This window comes from Lynx canadensis, chromosome A1 (assembly GCF_007474595.2).
Source record: "Lynx canadensis isolate LIC74 chromosome A1, mLynCan4.pri.v2, whole genome shotgun sequence".
Classification (NCBI taxonomy): domain Eukaryota; kingdom Metazoa; phylum Chordata; class Mammalia; order Carnivora; family Felidae; genus Lynx; species Lynx canadensis.
In genome coordinates, this window is record NC_044303.2 from 190,790,271 (window position 1) to 190,810,214 (window position 19,944).

The 19,944-nt window shown below is 44.7% G+C and overlaps 1 protein-coding gene across 1 annotated transcript in view; it reads left to right on the forward strand.

Annotated features, from left to right (window-relative positions):
- Window positions 1-19,944, forward strand: part of ADAM19 (ADAM metallopeptidase domain 19) — an 81,775-nt gene that overhangs the window by 49,447 nt on the left and 12,384 nt on the right. The window contains exons 8-15 of the mRNA XM_030328443.1: window positions 3,584-3,655; window positions 7,187-7,353; window positions 9,753-9,837; window positions 10,963-11,102; window positions 13,119-13,296; window positions 15,787-15,876; window positions 18,304-18,499; window positions 19,692-19,800. Coding sequence (XP_030184303.1) covers window positions 3,584-3,655; window positions 7,187-7,353; window positions 9,753-9,837; window positions 10,963-11,102; window positions 13,119-13,296; window positions 15,787-15,876; window positions 18,304-18,499; window positions 19,692-19,800 — 1,037 coding nt within the window. The remainder of the gene's footprint in view (window positions 1-3,583; window positions 3,656-7,186; window positions 7,354-9,752; window positions 9,838-10,962; window positions 11,103-13,118; window positions 13,297-15,786; window positions 15,877-18,303; window positions 18,500-19,691; window positions 19,801-19,944) is intronic.

The window sequence follows — 19,944 nt, forward strand, 5'->3', positions numbered from 1 at the left end:
GAGAAGTGCCCCATGGTTTGGGAATTGGGGTAAGCTCCCACGTGGTGATGTTGAAGCTGACACCTGAAGAATGGGTTCAGGTTTTAGAACCCATATTTGCCTAAATTCGTCATATTTCACCCCCAGTTCTCAGTTCATGTAGTGACTCACCCACAACTAAGCACATCTGGGTATGGAAAGGCACGACGAGCTGAGTACTTCCCATGTTCTAACACTGCCGCCTTGCCTGGGGATCCCCCAGAGCTCTGTCTCATTCCCCATCCAGATGGTGCAGTTACCAGCTCCCTGGAAAGAACTCATCCCAAGGTGGCTTTACCTAGTCCATAATCCCAGAGCACAGATTGTGGAGCAGTGCAGCTTATGGGAAGAACGCTAGGCTTCAGGCCTGAAGAGCCGCCTTCAAGAGCATTAGTGGCAGGAGCAGGTGGCCTTGCACTGCCTTAAAGGACAAGGAGTTGTTAACGGGGCAGACAAGTGGAGGTGAAGGGCATTCCAGGCCAAGGGGACATCATGTTCTGCTTTGAGAAGAATTTAGCTTTGTAACTGATGTCAGTATTGGTTTCTCCAGCAGCCTTTCCTTTTTTTTTTCTTTTTTCTTTTCTTTTTGTTTTCCTTTCCAAAGACTGGTGTATGTGTAGGGTAGGAGAGCAGTGTGGGGAGAAAAATCTAAAGCTGATTTAAAAACTGAGGCTCCGCCGTCATGGGGAGAGGTAACAGATGCTGGCCCTTGCCCAGCAGGACTGCCTTATAGTGAGAGGGCTGCTGGAAAAGAGCTGAGTTCCTGACTCCAGGACATTTTTCCATTTAAGCTTTTATTAGATGATCTGAGATCATCTAATACAGTGGTCTTGAAACTTTTTTTTTTTTAGCCACAGAATCTTTTGTTCAGATGAAAGCTCCTGGTACCCTGCTGCTCTAATGTAAAGGTGGGGTGATCCTCCCCTCTGGCCCTGCACTCGCCACAGTGGAATCTTGCTTCAGGGTTCTAAAACCTACTAGGTGCGAAACTCTGGAAGCTGAAGAAGTGGGGGTGGGGTAGGTATTGGGTGGGCATCTTTAGTCTCTTGACCTTCAGGGTCACAGCAAACCCCCAAGAGGAAAAGTGGCTCCCAAGGTGCATCTAGGACTGGGGTGTGGTCTAGAGCCATCTTCCTGTTCCAGAGTAGAGAGCCTCCAGCACCAGCCTCATAGGCATTGATGATAGGCGGTGATTCGTGCAGCCTGTGGATCGGGAATATGCTCATTTCTCAGCGTTCTGGGCTTTGAATGATTCACTGGAGTGGGACGTAATCAGCCAGGCTGGGTTCACAGGCTCACAAACCCCCCGCCTCCCCACACCACTCCTTCCTGACTCCCTTTTCAAGTGATCTCTCACCTTCTGCAGGCAGAAATGTATCCCTGACAATTAATTAATCTGAGAGGTTGGGAAGACAAGGCAGGGCAGGGCTGCCTTATCTGTGATTTACAACCTGATGCTGAGACAGGCCAGGCTCCTTCTCTGGGCTCTGAACTCAGTGCAGGGAGCAGAGCCGCAGAGAGAGAGAGAGTTGTTGCAGTAAAAATGACCAGGCAGCTGCTCACTCCCTGGGCCTAGGTGGGAGGGCCTGGGGTGGTTCTCTGTTTATTCAGTCCTCAAGTGAAATGGGAAATCTAGGCGGGGAAAGTGCAAGATAGGATGTTGCAAGATGATGCAGGATAGTTGTAAAAACAGGCATGCAAAGTGCTTTCATATTCTGGTCAGAATGTGGGGTAGTTGGGAAAGGCCAGGTGGTGACCCTGTTTTACTTCCTGTGTCACCCTAGAAAGTATTGAGATATTTCTTTCTTTAGATCAGGGGTCCGCAAATTATAGCCTATTGCCAAAACCAGCCCACCACATATTTTTGTAAATAGAGTTCTACTGGAGCAAATGCTCCCTGCTGTGTGTATCGTCCATGGCTGCTTTTGAACTGCAGTGGCACAGTGGAGTAGTTGAGATGACACAATGTGTCTTGCAAAGCCTCAAATATTTACAATCTGGCCATTTGCAAAAAGTTTGCTACCCCTGCTTGAGACTCTTAGACAACATGGTACATTACTTAAACTACCGTGGTAACATCAGGCAGCTGTTTGAAGATAGGATTAATATATTTGAATATTAATATATGTGAAAAACAATGAAATCTGATGTTCTAATAAATATTCGGTAAATGCTACAACACTTTCTCTGCAGGAAGATCAATTTAGAAATGGGAAGACTCCATAAAGAGAAACTTCAGGATTCACAAGTCATAGGTCCAAGTCATGGGACTTTGCATTAAATTTATCTCTGTAAAAGGCAATGGTGAGGTGAGATGATTGACTGTTCTGATGAGTAACAGTCCTAAGGAAGCCCAGGAAAGTCCAAAAGCAGTGGGAGAATAAGAAATGTTGGGTTTCTCCCCTGTATCATGTCTGGGACACACACCCGTGCCAACAAATACCCCAGAGTGTTTTATTTGGCTGTTCTTTGTGTTTTTTGCTTGGATATTTTTGCAGGATGGGGTGGAGGAAGGATGTGAAGGGTTAGAATTGAAGTAATGTATATAAGTGTGTATATAAGATAAATCACATAGGTTTTTATACAACAATAGCAGTGTACAGGACATGCCCATAATTTGCAAATTTAGGTTGCAATTGTAGCAAATTTTATCTTTACATTGTGAAGCTTTCCTTCATCATTGCAGCTGAAAGAGATCTATCCCATTCAGGCAGGAATGATAAATGTGAGGCTATACACTGAAATGTCTCCCTCCTGGTACCCATGGCAGACATTTATAATCGAGCACAGCACTCTTTCCTACTGAACCCCATGCAGTCTCAGAATTTTTGTAGAAAGGCACTGCCATCAGTCTGAGTGGCATGCCAGATGAAGCCTGTTTTCCAAGGGCTTATAGTCCTGGTTGCCAGCACCCATGTGTGTCGTTCATGTGGCCTCATGCAGTATTTATGTGCCCATTTTAATTGTGTACTCCTTAAATACAGAATCTGCCATTGTTGTTATTTCTGGCTCTCTTTCTGTTTTAATTTAAGGTCCTCTAGACCAGTACCAGGATCTCACACACTGTGTCCTACCTCGTCCCAAACACAATGCCTTGTCATCAAAGACATTCAGCAGCTATTTGATCAGTGTTGATTGATCACATGTAGGGAGTCCTCATGAGATCCCTGTGATGATGGCCTCATGTTGGGGTGATGACCAAAGCAAGGATCAGATTGGTCCCACTTCTAAGCCCCAGTGAGAGTTTGCAGGAGACCTGGTAATTTGGAGGACAGAAGAACAGATTTGATTTCAAGGGCTGGAGGAAGATAATTCAGTTCACTACACAACTATTACATGCCTACTGTGTGCCTGGCACTGAACTGATAGTTGGGGATACCAAGATGAATGTGACCCAGGTTCTACCATCCCTGAGCTGAAACTGTATGTAGGGGCAGGGAGGAGGAAGTCATATAAAAATAACTGCTCATAGAAGACTGGAGAAAATGAAAGCTAATTGAAAGACAAGAAATGGGGCACAGGGAGGGGTCCTGGGGTCTCACCTAGCTCTGCTTATTCCATTTAGTTTCAGAAGAATCGCCGAGACCAGGATGCCACCAAACACAAGCTCATGGAGATCGCCAATTACGTTGATAAGGTGAGACCAGGTGTGTACTTTGTGGGAAAGGTGCCAGCACCTTAGAGGTGCTGCAGGGTAGGAGATCACACGGCCCCTGAGCTGCCTCGTGGATTGGTCACCCAGCCAGTTTCTGAGAGGCAATAGCAATGGTATAGAGGCTCAGGGTGGTCATGACAAAGCCCTCAACTATGTGACCTTAGCCAGGTAACTTACCTTCTTTGGTTTGCAGTTTTGTTTTGTTCTGTTTTTAATTTACAAAGTAGAGGGCGTGGCTTAAACCAATGGCCTGCAATTATTTTTGTTTTTCTGGTGGAATCCTTCTTTTAAATGAAATCTTAGGAAGATGTCTAATATAAAAGTCAGACGAAAACAGACTGCTCTAAACCAAAGCAAGGGTGAGGATCTGAAGTGATGTCCTCTCGCTTCTTCCCCTCACCCCTGCAATGGTTGCTGGGTAACCTAGTTTAAGAATGCTTTAAGGTTCAAAAAAAAAAAAAAGACTGCTTTAAGGTTCTCTGAGGTTCCTTCCAGGTATAAAGCCCAGAAATTTTCTGACTTAGGGGAGAATTGAGGTAGGTCAGCATGGGAAAAGTACAGGGCCTTAAAAGTTGAGTGGGTTATTTTGGGCAATCTGTATAGTCTCCATCTGTAAAATGATTCTAAAATTATTTGTCTCTTAGAAAGTCTTTGTGAATGGTTAGCTTTCCTTGATCAGGCCCTTTTAAACATGTCCTTAGGAAATACCCAAATTCTTGAATTTTCCTAGAGCAGGCTGGTCGGGGACTTGGAAATACTTTATGTGAAACTGCAAACTGCAGTGGAAAAGATAAACCTCTTGATAGGCTAGTAGTAAATAGTTTTTAAAAGTAGATTTTAATATGTTTGGGGTCACAGGTCTCTCGAGAATCTGAAAACATTTATTGTATGGTTTCAGGGCACTCATAGCACTTCTGAAGCTTAATTCTGGGCCTGTTAGGGATTCATGGATCCCAAGTCTACAGGGGAAATTATTATTATTATTTTTTTGGCCACTAATAGATAAAAAAAGATAACTTAAATTTTTTTTTATGGATTTTCAAGCAAATTTGCTAGTGTTCTGAAGTCATCAGGTGAGAGGGTCTGGGGTCTGTGTTTTTGTTTTGGCCTAGATGGCTCCGAAAACACTGGTCAGTGACAGGTGAAAGTCAAACATCAGCATTTCCTGGAAGGAAGGACTCCAGGGACACAGTTCAGTCCTCTTTCTAGCTCTTAATTCACTCAACAATAACATTCAAATGATTCTACATCCCAAACACTCAACATCTGGGAAAACAAGAAAAGCTTGTTTCCTGGGGGGGATACCAAGGAGGCAGATCCTGCCTCACTCCTGTGACATCTATTGTTCTGGAGACTCAGCAGGTGGGAGGCCTGGCTGGGTCTCCCCTTCCTGGACTCTCCAGCTGCTCTGGGTGGTAGAACCAGGAGTGCAGATGAAAAGTGGAAAAGAGGGGACACCAAGCCCCAGCCCTTACTCAAAGCCCCTAGCCTTGCTAGCTGGTCCCTTCTGTCGAGCACTCTTGGTTTTCTCCTCAGCAGCTGACTTTAGTCACTCTAACTGGGGTGAGGGAAGGCAAACCCACTTCTCTGAGGCTTGCTGACCCAGCTACTTGAACTGAACTGTTGTTGAACTAAAACTGGAATGAATCACACTAATTTGCTGAATCATGAACGCAGTCCAAAATGTTTTTTCCTTAACTGTGAAAAAGCCAAGTTTAAGTCCTTAAAAGCTCCCTCACGAAGCAAGTTCAAATTGGAATCCAAACCCTTTGTTTTCTGTAATGATCGACCTGGCACAAAACTGGAAAATCAAAATTTCCTTTGAAATCTACTGATATTTCACTGAATCTGGAGCCCATCTTACAGCACAACTTCCAGCCGGGGGCAAGATGATTCTCTGGATGTGTTAATATGCCAGCACTTAACCAGTGAGGGTCTTGAGTGACTTTGAGACCTGATCTGATAACCTGGGCCTTAATCCTGGCTCCACCGTCCTCCCTCTGAGACTTTGGGCAAGTTACTGACTTTTTCTAAGCTTCTGTGCTTGGTACATAGAATGTGCTTGATAAACATTGGTGTTAGGATTGTTTTTAGTTGCTGCAGCCCCCGCGGGTTTTGGATTAAGATAGTATCTTCTGTTCATGTGATCCGGGTTTACATGCGTTGTTGTTTTTTTTTCAAAGTTACTGCCTCAAGTGATCTCTAGGGTAGGCCAAAGAATCCCTTGAACATACGCCTTCCAGTAGTGCTTAGCTTTAAAGAAAACCCTCTTCCTGTTTACGTACGTGAGATGAAAGACACTGTGTCACAAAGGTAAGGTGTAGCTCTAATCTGAAGGATCCTGAGAGTCAGGTGTCATTTATAGACTCTTAGGCTCTCTGGGTTGGTCAGAACTCTGAAGGTTATCTGGACCTTTGCGGACCAATGCTGGCAACCTGTTTGTGGTATTGTTGACAAAGCCTGAACACCTCCAGTGATGGGAAAGGAAACTTTTGAGAATAAGCGTTCTCTCTCTACTTGTATATCATTTACAGCCATTCACTTCCAAAAGGAGTGGGAGACATCACACAATAATCCATATACAATTTGGCATATCCATACAGCGAAATACTATTTAGCAATTTAAAATAATGACAAACTGATACAGGCCATGAGATGGATGAATCTCAAAAACATGCTAAGCGAAAGAAGCCGCAGACACAAAAGACCACATATTCTGTAATTCTGTTTATAGGAAATGTCTAGAAAAGGTAGATCTATAGAGACAGAAAATAGATTTGTGATTGTTTGGTTCTGAGGGTGAAAATGGGAAATTACTATAAATAGACATGAGGGGCCTTATTGGTATGATGAAAATACTCTCAAATTGGATTATGGTGATCACTTTACTTCTTGGTAAATAAACTAAAAATATTGAGCTGTATACCCCCAAATGGGTGGATTTGATGGTATTTAAATTATACCTCAGCATACAAGAGGAATTTGGTATGAGAGAACTTTCTAGACACGTATAAAACAGGTAAGTACCATGTAAGGAATTGGGGGAGATGACTCCCAGGCAGCTGGACCATAGGTGCTTATTTACAGACAATGGCAGAGCTTAGCTCTGAGCTTACTCATGACTAACTTTATTTAAAAGCTTTTTTCCTATTTTAAAATGAAAGGGGTCTTACGTGTTTTACCTACTGGATGAGCCCCACTGTAGGATTGAGTGAAACAGCGCTGATCCTATCTGTGCGTGAAAGCCCTGTACATGTTTGAAAGCAAGTCTGTGTCCTGTCCTGTCTCTAAGCTAAGTCACCCCAGCTCTGCCACCAGAATGTTGCACATTGTGCTCAGAATCTCACCGATCCCTCCTGAAAAAATGTGAATAGCCACACCTGTTGCCTCCCTGTCCTTAGAGGAATGTGCAGAAGAGGAATCTGGTATCTGAGTGCTTAGGCTAGGAAGGGGCTTATAAATCTCAGGTGGTGCTGACGGAGGAGGCTGTGGCTTTTCTGTGTGTGCTTTCAGTTTTACCGATCCTTGAACATCCGGATTGCCCTTGTGGGCTTGGAAGTATGGACTCATGGGAATATGTGTGAAGTTTCGGAGAACCCCTACTCTACTCTCTGGTCATTTCTCAGTTGGAGGCGCAAGCTGCTCACCCAGAAGAACCACGACAATGCACAGTTAATCACGTGAGTAGCCCTTTTCCATATAGGTTGCCTCAGCCCCGGCTGCACCCCCCTGCCTTCGGTGTGTGTGTGTGTGTGTGTGTGTGTGTGTGTGTGTATGCTGTCTGCCCTCCCCCTCCCCCCAGTGCTGAGTACTGGGAGTACTGGCCATTTTGCATCTCTGGTCCAAATAATTACTTATTTCTCAGACCTGTGCTCTGCCCCCAGCACACCCAGCAAAATATTAAAACCCTGAGAGGCATAACAACCCCAAGAAGTGTTTACAATCTAGATGAAAAAAATTAGATTTACACATATTCAGTTGAACATCAGAACCGATTGGGTGTGTATTTGGGAGGTGACTGACTCTCATTGGCTGCTCTTAAACAGACTTTCTAAGGGGCTCACTGTGGTCTTCTTGGTGCTTTGTTTCCGTACGCATACCAATCTCCCAAAGCAGTAGCAGGAGGGAGCCTTCCTTAGGTCGTCCTACACTTTGTTCCCAGGGGCCCAGGGCTGACAGCCTGAACTCATGCAAGTGGCAGACAGTGCAGGAGCTGTGCGATTGGTGGGAGGGAGACATTGGGGTGGGGTGGGGGAGTTGTGTCGGAATATCTTCAATCCCCGAAAGAATAGACCCTGTACAGGGGTCGTGGTGATACCTGATGTCCCCCAGGGGGTGATTATCCGGTATTTTTAGTGTTGGCATCCAAAGGTATTCTGACACCATTATAACAAAAGGCACATACATAATAAAACTATTTTCCTTTTGTTCCCTAAAAAATCTCTCTGAATCAACAATCATTTAAACATTTGTTCACTCTTTAAAAGAAATGGAGAAATAACTACCAAAAATCTGGACTCTGGTTATTCACAATGATACATTCACCTAGGAAGTTTTTGGGTTTTGCCTGAATTTTGGAAGCCTGATGTCCTGCTTTGGGAAAGATCTTGAATCCAGTAGGACTTCCTTAGAGCTATGTCTAAGTTTATAAAATAACCCGTGGGGCTTCATATCAATTTGCATGTATTTTATGTATTCTTTTCTTATAATCTTTTTAATTTTTAATTTTTTTAAGTTTATTTATTTATTGTAAGAGAGAGACAGAAAGAAGGAGAGAGAGAGGGAGACAGAGGATTCAAAGCAGGCTTTGCTCTGACAGCAGAGAGCCCAATGTGGGGCTTGAACTCACAAACAGTGAGGTCATGACCTGAGCTGAAATAGGATGCTCAACTGACTGAGCCACCGAGGCACCCCTCTTTAATTTTGCTTAATGTGTATTTATTTTGAGAGAGAGAGTGGCGGGAGGGATAGAGAGAGGGAGAGAGAGAATCCCAAGCAGGCTTCATGCTGTCAGCTCAAAGCCCAAGTTGGGGCTCGATCCCACAAACCATGGGATCATGACCTGAGCCAAGACCAAGAGTGGGATGCTCAACCAACTGAGCCACCCAGGCGCCCCTATTTTATGTATTCTTTTGCAGATTGTTTCTCTGAAGAAGAATTTGGCTTCAATACAGCAGACATTTATTAAGTACACCCTATGTGTCAGATTCTATGCTAAGTTCTGGTGACCCCAAAATAAATAAGGCCATCTTGGCTCTCAAAGATATCATGGTCTAGATGAGAAGACAAACATGACAATATGAAAGTACCACATAATGAATTTCTCTGTAGACCTTTAAATAAATTACATATTTATAGCATGCATGAGAATACCAGTGTTTTATTCATCCCTTCTCCCCTGCCCTGGATAGATACAGCCAAGAGAGGGATGTATTGAACTGGGGGAATGTAGCTGGCTGTTGGAAGATTAGGATCACAAATTGCAAAACAAAGGCAGAAACAGCTCATCTTTGCACCCAGCTGCACTTTGTGAGGCTCCTGATGGGACACATCTGTTTCCTTGGCTCGAAGTGATGTGGAAATGAAGCATCAGCCCCCACAGCTGCTGCCCAATCCCCCCACCCTATCCCCATATGCATACCACAGAGCTGGGGATATGGCACAGGACCCTGGCAGCTGGCGGAAGTGGTCATGAGTCACTTCAGCATCAGAACCTGTGCCACTCTTCCCTCAACCCCTCCCTCTGACCTTTTCCTCTGCAGCAGGAATGGGATGCAGCTTTACAAGACCTGCCCATTTCCTTCCAGGGAATGGGGCTCTGGGCATATTTGTGGGAAAAGGGGACCTTTTGCTCTTTCCACTTCTCTGGAGCAGTAAGAGAATAGGTGAGAGGAAGTGAGAGGTGTGGTGACCTGGAAGTTGTCCAGTTGGCTTAGAATACCAGGATCTCTCTCCTTGGGAGTGATCTGGAGATGTCAGCAGGGCCAAGGAACAACCGTGATGGCCACCTGCTCCTGGGCACAGTGGAACAGCCCTCTCAACTCCCATCTGAATGGCCTTCTCTTGTTCCCTCGTCCAGGGGTATGTCCTTCCACGGCACCACCATTGGGCTGGCCCCCCTCATGGCCATGTGCTCTGTGTACCAGTCTGGAGGAGTCAACATGGTGAGTTGATCAGCCAATATATTGATGCTGCAGAAGGCAGAAAACTGCCTCATAGGATAGGAGGTCATCTTGTGAAAAAAAATTTATATTTATTATTTCAGGAAAAACAGTTGATCAAGTAGAGCAGTTACTTAAAAATTTTTTTAAATGTTTTATTTATTTTTGAGAGAAAGAGAGAGACAAACTATGAGCAGGGGAGGGGGAGAGAGAGACACACAGAATCCGAAGCAGGCTCCAGGCTCTGAGCTGTCAGCATAGAGCCTGACACGGGACTCAAACTCATGAACTGTGAGATCATGACCTGAGCCAAAGTCGGATGCTTAACTGACTGAGCCACCTAGGTGCCCCTAGTAAGGCAATTGTTTAAACTGAAGTCATTAAGTTCTAAGAGATGGAGGTACCCAAGGATGAATTTTCATTTACTTATTTTTTTTAGTCAATTTTTTATTAGAGTGAGAGTGGGGTGTGAGTGGTGGAAGGGAACAGAGGGAGAGAGAGAACCCCAAGCAGGCTCCACACTGTCAGCAGAGCCTGCATGAGGCTTGATCTCACAACCCTGAGATCATAACCTCAGGTGAAATCAAGGGTCAGATGTTTAACCAACTGAACCACCCTTGTGCCCCTGAATTTTCATTTATTATACTTTATCCCCAATATTCAAACTCAAGAAAACCCTGTAAGTGATTATGTTACATCTAGTGATGTCACTAGATCCCTCATGTGTTCCAAACCAGGGGCTGGAGAATAGTAAGATAATAGAGATAAATATTATTTATCCTAGGTCTTGTGTTTTTATGCATATCATTATGAAACAAGAGCTTGTCTCAAAGTCCTGGTTAGGAAATTACTGCCTTCTTTTGAAATTCCCTCTGGCTTTGTGGGACTGTTTTGAATATTCATTTCTAACCTGTGGGGAGTTTGTCCACCCATCTGTTTGTCCACCCCTTTATCCATCCCGTATTTATACACAGATGTAGCATGACAGTTAAAAGCACAGGCTTTCATAACCAAGCTTGTATGTGCTGATCGTGGCATCAGTGGAGAGCTTTGAGGCCCGGCTAAGAAAAGACAGGAATAGGGAGTAAGGAGAGCTGTCTTCTTGACCTGAACTCTCCCCTTGGGCAGGACCACTCTGAGAATGCCATTGGCGTGGCTGCCACCATGGCCCATGAGATGGGCCACAACTTCGGCATGAGCCATGATTCTGCGGATTGCTGCTCGGCCAGCGCAGCTGATGGCGGGTGCATCATGGCAGCTGCCACTGGGTGAGTCAAGCAGCAAGGTGAGGAGAGCAAGAGCGTGTGAGGATGGTACAACCCAAGTGTTCCTCCCAGTTGGCCCTAAGAGCCTCTGTTATACCTCTTGTGGGGGCCTTGGAGAGAAGTGTGGTTGACAACAAAGAACTTGGAAGAGAACCAGGAAAGTAAATGTGTGCAAGGAGCACTAGGTCTGTAGCAGGCGATTTGGTGCCGGTGAAACCCTAGACAGACTTCATTTCTGTCTTAGGGTCTTTAGCTGTAAAATTGGCTCGACCACATGTGTCTTTTTCACTTCATGAATTTTTGAAGAGGACCCATTTTGAACAGCCCCAAAACTTAAGTCCCTCTGTCCCAAGGGAATTTGGGCAGTGGTGACTGAAAGTTCTGAGGTAGCCTCCACAACAAGAGAAAGGAAGGGGAGCATCCATGCCCACATAATGACTCCTCAGGGAATTTACAGACTGCATGTACCGTGAGGAAGAAGAACAAGCCAGCTCTGTCTCCCTGTATTTTACAGTGAAGGATTTTTTTAACCCGAGCCTTTGAGAGAGAATTCTGGTAGCAGCCACAACTCTTAGTCACAACTCTTAATATTTAGTATCTGGGCTCATACGGTGGAGAGCACTGGGTTCTTCTAAGACCTGAGTCACTCTTTGGAAGGCATCATGATGGGAGTTTGTGTTCCCTGTACCCCAAACCATTAGAGCCTGCTTGTGCTTCTTAGAGAACGGTGTTCCAGTGTCTCCAAGAGGAAATACAGTTTTCTTGGAGTTTCATTGCCAGTGTTTGTCCGTCACTTCTTAGCTGTGACATACAAAGGATGATGTTGACATGCAGGATACAACTCCATGGGTCATGCTCAAATCCCTAAGAGCTCATGGTTAAGTTTATCGCTTTCTCAATCTAAAAAGCATATTTGTAGTCATATGGTTGAGAGTTATATTAATTATGACTCTAATTCATTTTTAAACTATATGCAAATATACTACTAAAGTAGTTTAAAAACTACTAAAGTAGTTTAAAAACTACTAAAGTAGTTTAAAAACTGTTGGCAACAAATTCCTTGTGACACAGCTGACAACTGAAGGGGACCCTCCACCGTTTAACTTTTAATTGGTTTGGAGAATTAGATAACTCTTCCTTTAGACTCACATTGCAGTACTGACCTGCCACTAGAGAATATATGACTTCTGATTCTTTTTTTTCCAATAGCAGGACTTAGAACCTTTCATGATCTTGTGATAAAAACTATCCATTTGTGAATTGGCTGGTTGAGTTTGGAGTGTTGCCCTGCATCCTTAGAATAGAGGTCATCAGATCACTGACCTAATGAAGAAATCTAACCCATGATCTTGGCCTTTTTTGGTTTGGTCTTCCATCCCAAGAAAATCTCCGTTTAATATCAGCTTTAGGAAAAATTTGAGTTGGCTAGTATTTTATTCAGCTCTAAGGCTCAGACCTATTGTAACATATTCATAACCCTTTATTTATTTCAACCCCTTCCTACAAAGGGCAGAAATCACTGCTTCTGATTCTCAAATACCTCCTCCATGCACAGTGAGGGGGGAAAAAAGAACATTATGGGGTGGTTAATATTTCTTAATGCTTAGAAAAAATTGTAAGATAATGTATCAGTGATGTTCTTTTTTTTTTTTAATTTTTTTTTTAATGTTTATTTATTTTTGGGACAGAGAGAGACAGAGCATGAACGGGGGAGGGGCAGAGAGAGAGGGAGACACAGAATCGGAAACAGGCTCCAGGCTCTGAGCCATCAGCCCAGAGCCTGACGCGGGGCTCGAACTCACGGACCGCGAGATCGTGACCTGGCTGAAGTCGGACGCCCAACCGACTGCGCCACCCAGGCGCCCCTGTATCAGTGATGTTCTGAGGGAACAGAATGCATGTAGGGGACTACAGGGGTCTGAGTCTAGGTGGAATCAGCCTTATGGGCAGCAGGATTAACACTGTTCTGGCTGCTTGATGCCCAGATTCCCAACTAACTCCACCCTTATTCTCTGCCAGGCACCCCTTTCCAAGAGTGTTCAATAGATGCAACAGGAAGGAGCTGGACAGGTATCTACAGTCAGGCGGTGGCATGTGTCTCTCCAATATGCCAGACACCAGGACGCTGTATGGAGGCCGGAGGTGTGGGAATGGGTACCTGGAAGATGGGGAAGAATGTGACTGTGGGGAGGAAGAGGTAAGGTGTCTTTGTAGTGCTAGTGGGAAGGGAAGAATGTGCATTGGTTTTAAATCTTAAAGTCAAAGAGAATGCAACTGAACACTTCTTAGTCATAGGCATCTCCCACATACACATGGCTATCAAAGACCCCATCACAAATAAGATGTGGAGAGTAAGCTTTCAATAGGGACCATTTATGTAGACTCTCTCAGTTTGAGGTTGGCACTGTTGGTGTCCAAGTCAGGGTGGAGTTCTTCCTGTGAGAGTGTGGTCTAACCAAAACCCATAATCTCCCCAGTAGAGTTACAGATGGCCTCCTTGGTCCTCCAGCTGCACTGAATTTCTTCTGGAGACCACATAGCTGGATATATGAATTTGAACCTGGGCCTTGAGGTTGCTTAAAATAACAAGCTTGCACTTGCTAAATGCTCATTATGTACTGCGTATCCTGAAGAAGAGGTAATTGAAAGGAGATGTAGGAAGTCCTGTTAGGTCTGGAAAGGGCTGCTAGGAGGAAGAAGGAACAGAACTGTTTGTGTATGGGCTCTTTCCTTCCTTCTGATCTTCCAGATGAGTCGGGGGTATGCAGCATAGCTCTATCATTTTTGGCAGATGTGTGTTCTGCAAAAAGCAGAACTGGATAGTTTCATGTCTATTTTCTGAAGGATGAAATATGTACGTTAACATATGCAAAACAGTAAAGTATGGAGGGGAGACTGAGGGTGTGTGTAAGACTATTTGATTTTATAGCCTTCTCTGTGGTTTGATTTTTGTTCTTAACGTCAGCACGTAACTTTCATAATAAATCAAGAATTAGTTAAAGGCTCTGCCACTCTCACCACCATAGTTCAAAGAGATCAGTCCAGACCCATCAGAAAGGAGGGAGTTGCCCCTCTCCATCATCATGGAGGGTCTAGTGGGGTTGAGGAACAGTCCATGAGTGTGCTCAGCCACTTGGCTTATGTTCAGAGCAGCTGCTTATTCAGCAAATATTTACTGAGTGTGGGATCCTATGTTGGGTGCTAGGGATAGGATGGATAGCAAAAATAGATGTAGTTCCTGTCCTTGTGGAACACATCGTCTATTGGAGGAAACACACACTGACCAAATAATTGCGAAAGTGTATGAGTACAATCCGTGCTAAAGGCTTAGGAGGGCCAATGCCATTGCGCTATGAGCACTTGCAGTATGAGAGGAGCTGCCCTACTCAGGTAGGAATGTGACTTCTGACTCCATATCTGAAGGCCCAGTTAGGAGTTACTAAGGAGCACAAGGAGAGAAGGCACATTTCAGCTAGAGGAGGAAGCATGCCCTGAAGCGGGAGAAGCACAGTCTGCCTGGGGCCCAGGATGGGAGGAGATTAATGGAAGGAAAGTGTCCTTATTCCTTCTCCTAGGGAAACAGGCAGATGAGCATCATAGTCAGGCATGGGATGCATGTCTCCGACATGCTACACCTGGACCATTATGGTTATGATATGGTTCATAAGCATGGGACAAGCCCCAGGCAGACATGGCTTGAATTCAGCTTCAGCACTTGCCGGGTGTGTGCCCTGACCAGCCATAGGACCTGTCTGAGCTGCATTTCCCCATCTATGAATTGGGAGCAATCCTGCCTCACAAGGCTGTGATGGACCTGTGCATATGGAGCCTGGCACATTGTCAAGAAATGGTTTAGAATAGGCCTGTGAACATAGTAGGAGTGGGATAAGGACACTTAGAGTCATTGGGGTGTCTCATCATCTTTTTAAGTCTCATGCTATACATCAGCAAATCAGGACCCATAAGGCAAGAAGGAAGAGAGGAGAACATGGAACCCCTGGAGACCTTCTTTCCCAGAAAGGTCTGGGCCAGTGCGGGTTGAGGAAGAGCTGCAGATAGTGAGAGAAGTCTGAGGAAGCAGGCCCCAGTACTGACATAAACTGTGTTCAGAAGTTGTTCCCGCATGCCCTTGCTTTTGATGGCCATTTTTTAAATGAGATTAAAGCCCCTGGGAATGTGTGGGGACCCAGAGGGCAGCAATAGAAGACAGGGTCTCTGACTGTTCTATTGGGGATGAGAAAAATCTCAGTATTCCTATGTAGTATAAGTTTATGCTACAAATCATGTTTTTGAAGATTATAGGATTTCAGGAAGAAATGTACTTATTGTATTACATTAAAAAGCAGTATGGATACTAGGATTTTGCAAAATAAGTACATATCTATATATGTGAAAGGGGAAAGGCCTGGGTAAATATTCACACTCAAAATGTAGTTGTGTCTGAGTTGTGATGTTATTGATGATTATGCATTTGTGTATTTTCTGTGATCAGTATACGTTGCCTTCATGATAAACTTATAAAGTGAAATTATTGGTAAAGACTTTCTGGGGAGCTTGGGCCCCAGGGGCATATGGGGGAGGGGTGAGGAAATGTGGGAGGTGGGTGAGAGGCCTCACCGCACCCTGACCCCTGTCTCCCTGCCCTGCTGCCCCCGAGGCTCACGGCCACTCTCCCTTGCCTCCTTAGGAATGTAACAACCCTTGCTGCAATGCCTCTAATTGCACCCTGAGAGAAGGCGCGGAGTGTGCCCACGGTGCCTGCTGTCACCAGTGTAAGGTAGGAGGCCCTCCCCACTGCCCCCTGCCCGGGGTTCTGACCGGACAGCCCAGTGCTCTGCTGGGAGCTGGTGGCCAAAATTCAGCCTCCATGGTGGGGAAGTGATGGCATCAAAGTTTCAGAAACATGGAGCTGGGATGCCACTTGGTCCAAGTTTACCATTTCCTGTGCCATGCCTCACTGGGTTCAAATCAGCTCAGAGGGCTGTACCACCTGGAAGATGGGAGATTTTTCTTCAAAAAATAAGTGTCCAGGGGTGCCTGGGTGGCTCAGTTGGTTAAGTGTCTGACCCTTGATTTCAGCTCAGGTCATGATCTCTCAGTTGGTGAGATCGAGCCCTGGCTCAAGCTCTGCACTGGCAGTGTGGAGCCTGCTTGGGATTGTCTGTCTCCCTCTCTCTCTCTGCCTCTCTCTCTCAAAATAAGTAAACTTAAGAAAAAAGACACACTTAAAGTGAATATTTATAATGTCGCAGAAATATTAATGTGTTTGGTTATAAAGTATAACCCCAGGCCCTGCTGGGGGTTATATAATATACATATGTAATGAAAGCATGCATATACATATACATACATGTGTATGTACATATGTGTTATGTCTGCTTTCTGAAATCTGAGGAGTCTGAGCCCATCTGGCCCCAAAGTTTTGGCTAGGAATTGTGGACTTAATGTTTCCACTTACCACTTGCGAAGTGCTCATTATGTGCTAGATGCTGTTCAAGTGCTCTATTTGAATGCATTCATTCTAACAATCCCATGAGAAAGTTATTATCCCCATTTACTCTGTCCTAGCCCAGAGAGGTTAAGTAGCTGCCCCAGGTCCCACTGCTGATTAAGGAGCTGGGATTTGAATCTAGGCAGGCTGGCTCCAGGTGGATCCTCTCCATCTCCATCCTACTCCTTGGTGGTAGAGATTTGTCCTGCGTCTTCCTCCTCCACACACGGCCAGTGCCCACCCTTGCAGCTGAGGCTCCATGCTTTTGCCAAGCTGCTCAGCTGGGCCCATTCTCTGCCTTCTCTCTCCCCTGCGTGGGGTCGCCTGGAAGTAGGGAGGGCACTATTCTCAGATGCACCTTTCCTTGCAGGCCTGGGGAAACTCACCATTAGGTTTGACTCTAGAGTAGACCTGGTGTCTCCCCATGGAGGTTGTGCTGGGCGGGGCCCTTTGAGTCTTGGACGTTGGCCTGAAGAATAAGTATGTATGGACAGTGCCCATTCAGTTTGAGTCTCAGAAAGGATTCTCTGGAGAGAAGCGTGTGCAGAAAGATGAGGCTTAGAGTCTGAGACCTTCAGTCCAAGCACTGGTAATGCAATTTGGTGGCAGCCTACTAACCATCTGAGTCTAGGCACATTATCTGACCACCCAGTGGAAGGGAAGCTGAAAAATTCAAAGGGAAGCTGGAAACTTAGTCTTTACCATTTGCCCAAGGTGTGCTATTGATCGGGTTATTTTATCTTCAGAAAGAGGCAAATAGCAGCTTCTGCCTCATGGATATTGTGAGGATCACATAGGATAAGTATGTATAACTTAGCCCAGTGCTTGGCTCCATAATGGGGATATATTATTGCTAAAGTGCTTTGTAAATTCAGAGATGTTGTGAATACTAGCTTAGTGCGTGTATGTGCATGTGTGGACACACATTTGTGTGTATATATTAGTGGGCCTGGCTCTTCAGCCACTTACTATCCATGAGACTTTTGTTTTTTGTTTTTTTTTTTAAATTTTTTTTTTCAACGTTTATTTATTTTTGGGACAGAGAGAGACAGAGCATGAATGGGGGAGGGGCAGAGAGAGAGAGGGAGACACAGAATCGGAAACAGGCTCCAGGCTCTGAGCCATCAGCCCAGAGCCCGACGCGGGGCTCGAACTCACAGACCGCGGGATCGTGACCTGGCTGAAGTCGGACGCTTAACCGACTGCGCCACCCAGGCACCCCTCCATGAGACTTTTGATACATTGCTTAACCTCGTCTGCCTCAGGTTTCATCATCTGTAAAATAGGGATAATTATATCATATTACCTAGGACTCTCATGAAAAGTAAATGAGGGAATATTTGTACTGGGCACTTACATGGGAGCTCCATAAAAGTAGCTGTTATTAGTAAAGCAGTTTACTTAGTAAACTGTAAATTGTCGCATATATATTATTCTTATCTACTTCTTTTTTTTTTCTTATCTACTTCTTAAAACTTAGAAGAGAAAATGAGCTAGCATTTGTGAAAACACCATGAAAACTCTGAGTCGTTATTCATTATTGTAAGGTTGATGATGATGATCTGAGCTAACGAGGTCATGCAAAATAACGGTCTCTGGAATAATGGAAATGGAAAATTGTGTTCCACAAAAGTGATGCTCACGAATCCTTTGCTGTAGGGTTGAGGGCCTGTGGGAAATTGACTGTTTTTCCCCTCTCCTTCCTCGGTCCAGCTGCTGGCCCCTGGGACCCTGTGCCGTGAACAGGCACGGCAGTGTGATCTCCCAGAATTCTGCACGGGCAAGTCTCCCCAATGCCCCACCAACTTCTACCAGATGGACGGCACTCCCTGCGAGGGCGGCCAGGCCTACTGCTACAATGGCATGTGCCTCACCTACCAGGAGCAGTGCCAGCAGTTGTGGGGGCCTGGTAAGGACTCTCCTACAGAGAATGTCCCTCCTCCTGCCTCACCACTTCCAAGCCAGCCTCCCCCTTCATGCCCTCAGCATAGCTTAGATCCTTGGTTTCAAAATCGCATCTCTAGATACTCCCTTTTTATTTCCCCTTGACTCAGGGTAGGCTTTCAGAGAGAGACAGTGGACAGTGTTCTTCCTAGTTCCTTGATGCTTTAAATTCTCATAGCGGGTAAATGTGTAAGAATAACCCAACAGAAGAATGCGCAGATCATGGAGACAGAAAAGGAAATGCAAATGACCCTTAGCTATGAAAAGATATTTAACCTCACTCATATTAAACAGATTATAACTACTATGAAATGAGATTTTTCATATATCAGATTGACAAAGACTGAAAAATTAACATAATTATTTAATTAATCAAATTAATTTAATAATAATTATAGGTACCATACAACTGGACCAATCTATTCTGCTACTTAAGAGTATACCCTACACTTCTATTTGCACATGTATGTGAAGATAGGTTTATAAGGATATTCACTGCAACATTGTTAGTAATAGCAATAGCAACCTATATATCCTCCGGTAGGGACCAATTAAGTCTGGTACATCCCTGTAGTGGAACCCTGTGCAGCTGAATGAAAGAAAGAGGCAACTCTGTATGTACTGAAGAAACCCATTTCGTACAATAGATTAAGTGAAAAAAACATTGCTGCCATTTTTAATTAGATAGATATCTCTGGAAGATACACAAGATAGATACAAGATAGAAGATACATTGTTAATTGTGATGGCTTCTCCAGGTTGTGGGGAAGTAGGAGCTGGAATGGCTAGTTAGAAATATCAAGACATGCTTTATTTCTTTATAATTTTGTGCGTATATTACCTATTTTAAAATCTAAAATGGAACAGGGCTTTTTAATTAGACAGTAGGTTTAGCACACAAACCGCCCACAGGTATACAATCTCAGTAAGGTATAAAGAATTGATATAACATCCTTTTCTATGAGTAGGTCTTGATGAGAAGTTGGGGGTGGAATAATCTGATGGGGATACAGGAAGAAAAAGCTCAACATTCCCTCCCCACCCAAAAAATGTTCTTAACTTCATGATTTTACCAAGGGCTAGCTTTGTACTTTAAGGGGCTTCTGACTTCTCCTAAAGTTGGCTAGTGTGCTGATAAATGTTTCTTGCCCACCCAGGAGCCCGGCCCGCTCCCGATCTCTGCTTTGAGAAGGTGAATGTGGCAGGGGACACCTTTGGAAACTGCGGGAAGGACATGAATGGGGAACACAAGAAGTGCAACATGAGGTGATGACCATAGGGCTGACCCCATAAGATGAGGAGTGACAGAGCAGTTTCTGTTCTGTCCTCACTCCTGTCCACCTAAGCCACTTGGGTCTTTAAGTAAATTGTCAGAGTCAGACAGCTGTTCCAGGCCTGTTCTTGGATGAT